Below are 6,132 nucleotides of genomic sequence, written 5' to 3'. Positions count from 1 at the left end.
TGCCGGGTTCAAGCGATTCTCATGCCTTAGCCTCCCCAGTAGCCGGGATTACAGGAGCACACCACCATGCCCAGCTAATTTCTGTATTTTTAGTAGAGATGGGGTTTCACTATGTAGGCCACCATGTACAAAAATACAAAAATTAGCTGGGTGTGGTGGCAGGCACCTGTAATCCCAGCTACTCGAGAGGCTGAGGCACGAGAATCGCTTGAACTCTTGACCTCAGATGATCCGTCTGCCTTGGCCTCCCAAAGTGCTGGGATTACTGAGCTACCACGCCTGGCCTAGACTGTGTTTCTTCACAGGCTGCTGATAAAAGTACCCTGCATTCCCAATCGAGATGATTTCTGACAGTTAACAAAAGACATCACCGTCTTACGATAGGAACTCAACACAGAACGTATGATGGAAAGCCATTTTATTTTTCCCTAAATTTTAAAATAGAAGACTTTAATGGAAAACATTTAGTACCATCATGTCATCCTGAATGCCAGCAATACCTCGACTTTTACACACGCAGGAAGCCTAGTAAAAGCCCCGTCAGTAGTACACATTTCTCTGCAGTCCTTCAGCAGTTTTGCATGTACGAAATTTTCTGCTATATTGCTTTAGCAAACAGCAACAACTTTTGTGTTTCCTATATGATGCCCAAAATCCAGTCCTATATTAATATAGTTAGAAAAATAAAAGGCTTAAAAATTTCATAGTATGAGTTCATGGTGCTAATAACAGAATCTCTTTAGACATAAGATCATTTTAAGCCTCCTACATAACCACCTTCTGGTTTCATTTGAAATACTTAAGAATTAAAATCTAGTAAGATTGTTAAATCAATGTACATGTTGATCATTTCTTTTCACTTGCCTTGGGAGACTTAATTCCCACTGTCCACTGAATGAATGTCTTTCAAATATTAATAAGTATATTACAATATTTACAAGTATTCTTATACACTCCGACACTGACAGGGAGTTAAGCCATGGAGAGGGAAGCACAGGTTTCCCACTAGTGTGACTTTATGACGTACAGGACAAAAGGAACCGGTGCTCAGGCCTGGAGGGAGCTGAGAGGAGAGCAGGGATGATGGTTCAGAAATGCACACATGCTCTGAGACCAGCCAGACATCTGTTTTGTTGTTGGATTAGAAGTAAAAGCTGAACAAGAAACCAGGACAAGGAAGGAAGAACTGGAAGCTATGCCTAAAGTCAGACTAGGCCAAGGATTTTAAAACCAAGCTCCACAAGCTCTTAGTGAATTACCCTATGGAAATTATCTAGCTTAGGTGAAGTGTTGAGGGGGGTGGTACAAAGGGGGGTTAAATGTAAGACTTTGTTTTGGCAACAAAAAATGATAGTAATTTGATTTCTACAACTTTGTGCCATGTGCCCTTTCTTACGCCAGTTTCTGCAGATTGTTTCATATGAACGTACCCTCCCCGTGACCTCTTTAATGCACTTGGCAAACTCTGTTAATGCTGTTGAAGAATGGATGTTCTATGCTGTGATAAGAGGTGATCGTAATGCCCAAATCATCCCATACAGTATCATAAAGTGAAGTGAAAGACATTTACTAGATGTTTGCTTTGTGAATGTGAATGAAAGTCTTATTTTGGGGGTGTAGTTTCTTATGTTTTAATAAAAACAGTAGTCATTATTTTAAAAAGCACATTCTCCTAGGTGCATATTTATATACATATACAAATACCACTTCCTCCCCCTTGTGCCCTTCTGGGTAGTCATTTTAAAAACTCAAGCCTGGGGTCATCAAAGGGGGTAGATTTCTACTCCCACCTAACTGTCTGGAGTCTAGAGTTCAGATAGGCTCTTAGGAAGTTTTATAAATGAGATTCGCCCAGTACAATTCTTAAAGCTCTTAAACAGGAGTCTTTAAAATAATTTAAACACTTAAATTAAGTAATCAATAAGGGTTCTCTGGTGGCCCACTTTTACATGCAAATACAGACCAACTGTTAACATGCATTATTTTAGTCAACTGGTAAAGTTTATTTCATAAGTATAAGTAATTTTAAGCCATTTACTAAACTGTAAATTTCAACCCATTAAAAACTACTACCGGAGCAGTTTTGAGGTATTGCTGTTAATTTAGTAGAGAAATGTTACTGTATTTGATGTGGTATGAAATGCAGCCGCCATGCCTTTCATGACACGGTGCTGTCATGGTGCTGACTGCAGACATGTCCTATGGCTTTCCGGAAATTACTGTGCATGTGCATTAACAGATTTTCCAAACTTTAATGGCAATTTGATTGGTTGGTCATTTGTAAGCATACCAGAATAATAAAGTATAGCTCATGGTATGAGTCAAACACACTGAGACATTTGAGGCATACAGTGCTACCCTCCAGTCTACTTTCGTCAGAAACCCAACCTACTCACTCAAATCATTTACAAGGAAAACTAGTGCAGAAAGCACCCAAAAATGTTGCCTGTCGGCAGGTTAATTTTCTTCTAACTTTAAAAGTAGATATTTTTTCTTTTAAAATTCATTTATAAAAATAAATTTCAGTTTTTGAGACCCTAGGTACCAAATTGTGGCTTAATTTACTCAAGATGGACGTACTATAAAGTGATGAAAAATGTAGCTGAAAACGCATGAGCTCCAGCTCATTTCTGCAGCGCGGCCAACAGCTGCCACTGTACGCGGTCACAACCCTTCTCATAGGTAACCAAAATATGCGCAACTTCTTGACAAACTTTTAGCCTTCCTTTGTCCTGAAACTCCCACAAAACTTCAATTCTTAGACCTCCATTATAAAACTATTAGTAACCACAATACATTCAAGATAGAGAATGAAGACCTGTCATCCACTCAGGAGACACTGATCCAGGGCACTGGGACAACACGGCCACTCAAGGGAAATAGTCACCCTTGTGGGTGTACAGCTCTTCAGATGTTTTGCACTAGAATGCAGGCATAAAGTCCCTTATGTAATTTTCATCTCCAAGCAACAATAATTTAAAAATCAGTTGGAGAGTGTCAGCAGGTGCTTCTAGGTTCTGTGTGGCGAGCCCCCAGGTCCTGGTGCGTATGGCTCTGGATCTCTCTGTACACGGGATAGAAACACGGTCACGTGGAAATGCCAATATGACTTACTGCTTAGGGCTGTGCTGACATCGGCGTCTCTGCTAGACTGATTCTCACAGGAGAAGCTTTTGATTTTTTTGCCTTACTCAGGAGATTATTCGAGGAACAGTAAAGAACTGAACTAAGGAAGTAGTTACTGGCTCCCAAAGCCACACAGACACAAAAGTAAGTTTCAAACTTGTCCTCTCTCAGTGCAAACGAGCAATTGGCGGACCTGTCACGTTTCATCAATTGATATGAACACAGCATTCAGTCTGTGGAACAATGTGATGCAGCAAAAATCTGATCTAATGCAAATTCAAGCCCATTAAATAAAACCACAGAAAGGAGAGCCAGCCCGGCTCGGTTTTCTCGCGCACGGACGCTGACTCTAAGCACAAAAGCAGCTGAAAGGCACGAGGCTCAGATCTCACTGATCGTCCTCTCCGAAGGGCAGTACTCCGAGGGGCCTGGCGGGGACATGTAGAAAGACTGCGTTTTCCTTTTCAATCGAGCCCGTTTGTTGGCCAATACCAGACTGCGCCGGCTTGAACTGATGATTTCCGAAATGAACTTCTTGCAGTCCACACACACCTCCATGGTGCTCCAGTCCTCCATCAACTCTTTGGGAAACTGGAGTTCTTCATCTGATTTGTCCATAGACTTAGATTTTGAGGAGAACCTGGGGTAAAAACAACAGAAAACCAAACAGAAGCCCAGCATCGTTACTTATAGGTCTACTGCAATAAGAAGAAAGTATGTGAAATAAAAAGTAAATTTGTTGTCAAAACATCATGGAATGGATGAGTGATTTAATCATATGTCCTTCTAAAAAAATTTCTTATTGGAGACAAGGCTAAAAAATATTACTTAGAAAAGAAAGTAGGAGGCCAGGTGCGGTGGCTCACGCCTGTAATCCCAGCACTTTGGGAGGCCGAGGCAGGCGGATCACCTGAGGTCAGGAGTTTGAGGCCAGCCTGGCTAACACGGCGAAACCCAGTCTCTACTAAAAAAAAAAAAAAAAAAAAATTAGCTGGCCATGGTGGCAGGCCCCGTAATCCCCACTACTCGGGAGGCTGAGGCAGGAGAATCGCTTGAACCTGGGAGGTGGAGGTTGTAGTGAGCTGAGATGGCACCACTGCACTCCAGCCAGGGTGACAAAAGCGAAACTGTCTCAAGAAAAAAAAAAAAAAAAGACAGAAAAATGAAAGAAAGCAGGAAACATGTCTTATAAGATAGGCGCTGCCCAGGCCGGGTACGGTGGCTTATGCCTGTAATTCCAGCACTTTGGGAGGCCCAGGCAGGCGGATCACGAGGTCAGGAGATGGAGACCATCCTGGCTAACATGGTGAAACCCCGTCTCTACTAAATATACAAAAAACAATTTGCCAGGCGAGGTGGCGGACGCCTGTAGTCTCAGCTACACAGGAGGCTGAGGCAGGAGTATGGTGTGAACCCAGGAGGCAGGGCTTGCAGTCAGCCGAGATTGCGCCATTGCACTCCAGCCTGGGCGACAGAGCGAGACTCCTTATCAAAAAAAAAAAAAAAAAAAAAAGGGCGCTGCCCAGACTATCGAACAATACAGTCAGGATGGCTAAAGGTGACCCCAAGAAACCAAAGGGCAAGATGTCTGCTTATGCCTTCTTTGTGCAGATGTGCAGAGAACATAAGAAAAGCCCAGAGGGCTCTGTCAATTTTGCAGAATTTTCCAAGTGCTCTGAAAGGTGGAAGACAATGTCTGGGAAAGAGATGTCTAAATTTGATGAAATGGCAAAGGTGGATAAAGTACAGTACCATTGAGAAATGAAGGACTATGGACCAGCTAAGGGAGGCAAGAAGAAGGATCCTAATGCCCTGAGAAGGCCACCATCTGGATTCTTCCTGCTCTGTTCAGAATTCCACCCCAAGATCAAATTCATAAACTCTGGCATCTCTATTGGAGACGTGGCAAAAAAGCTGGGTGAGATGTGGAATAACTTAAATGACAGTGAAAAGGAGCCTTACACCACTAAGGCGGCAAAGCTGAAGGAAAAGTGTGAGAAGGATGTTTCTGACTATAATTCGAAAGGAAAGTTTGATGGAGAAAAGGGTCCTGCTAAAGTTGCCCAGAAAAGGGTGGAAGAGGAAGATGAAGATGAAGATGAAAAGGAAGAAGGAGAGGAGGAGGAGGAAGATGAATAAAGAAACTGTTTATCTGAAAAAAACAAAACAAAACAAAATAAACTAAAAACTCTTTTTTTTTTTTTTTTTCCTGAGACGGAGTTTCGCTCTTGTTGCCCAGGCTGGAGTGCAATGGCGTGATCTCGGCTCACTGCAACCTCTGCCTCCCAGGTTCAAGCGGTTCTCCTGCCTCAGCCTCCCAAGTAGCTGGGATTACAGGCATGTGCCACCACACCCGGCTAATTTTGTATTTTTAGTAGAGACGGGGTTTCTCCATGTTGATCAGGCTGGTCTCAAACTCCCGACCTCAGGTAATCCGCCCACCTTGGCTTCCCAAAGTGCTGGGATTACAGGTGTGAGCCACCACGCCTGGCCAAAAAAACTAAAAACTCTTAACCACCCTTCTAGAATTCTTGGAAAATAGGGTATTCACCTGATTCCCAGTGAACATTAGCTAACGTAGATGGCAGATCAGACAATAGGAAATTTAAATAAATTTATCTGAATCCCATGACACATCCTAAAAAACTATCTTTTGACCAGTTTTCTCATCATTTATGTATTTATCAAACAAGCCTCTCCCTCCCCAACAATTCTCTGTATTTGGGCAATTATTTATTGGGATTCCAAGGAGATGGAGTTAACCAGACCAACATCATAATAAATGTTTCCAGGAATGTCTGAGATAACCAGGAATTGTCTACTTATTTACTATTTTTTTTTTTTTTTTTTTTTGGGTGGGGTTTTGCCCTTTCCCCCCGGGTGGGGGGGGCGGCGCCCATCTCGGCTCACTGCAAGCTCCGCCTCCCGGGTTCCCGCCATTCTCCTGCCTCAGCCTCCTGAGTAGCTGGGACCACAGGCGCCCGCCACCATGCCCGGCTAATTTTT

The 6,132-nt window shown here is 42.9% G+C and overlaps 1 protein-coding gene and 1 pseudogene across 2 annotated transcripts in view; one reads left to right on the top strand and one right to left on the bottom strand.

Annotated features, from left to right (window-relative positions):
- Positions 1-403: 403 nt before the first annotated feature.
- Positions 404-6,132, bottom strand: part of SPIRE1 (spire type actin nucleation factor 1) — a 188,405-nt gene continuing 182,676 nt past the window's right edge. For both annotated transcript variants that reach the window (XM_025365010.1, XM_025365012.1), the window contains one exon: positions 404-3,766. In XM_025365010.1, the coding sequence (XP_025220795.1) occupies positions 3,508-3,766 (259 nt within the window). In that variant the 3' untranslated portion in view covers positions 404-3,507. The remainder of the gene's footprint in view (positions 3,767-6,132) is intronic.
- LOC112611309 lies at positions 4,675-5,265 on the top strand (annotated as a pseudogene).

The sequence above is a fragment of the Theropithecus gelada genome, chromosome 18 (assembly GCF_003255815.1).
Source record: "Theropithecus gelada isolate Dixy chromosome 18, Tgel_1.0, whole genome shotgun sequence".
Lineage (NCBI taxonomy): Eukaryota > Metazoa > Chordata > Mammalia > Primates > Cercopithecidae > Theropithecus > Theropithecus gelada.
Note: the sequence above shows the minus strand (reverse complement) of the source record. Positions and strands in the feature narration are given on the sequence as shown.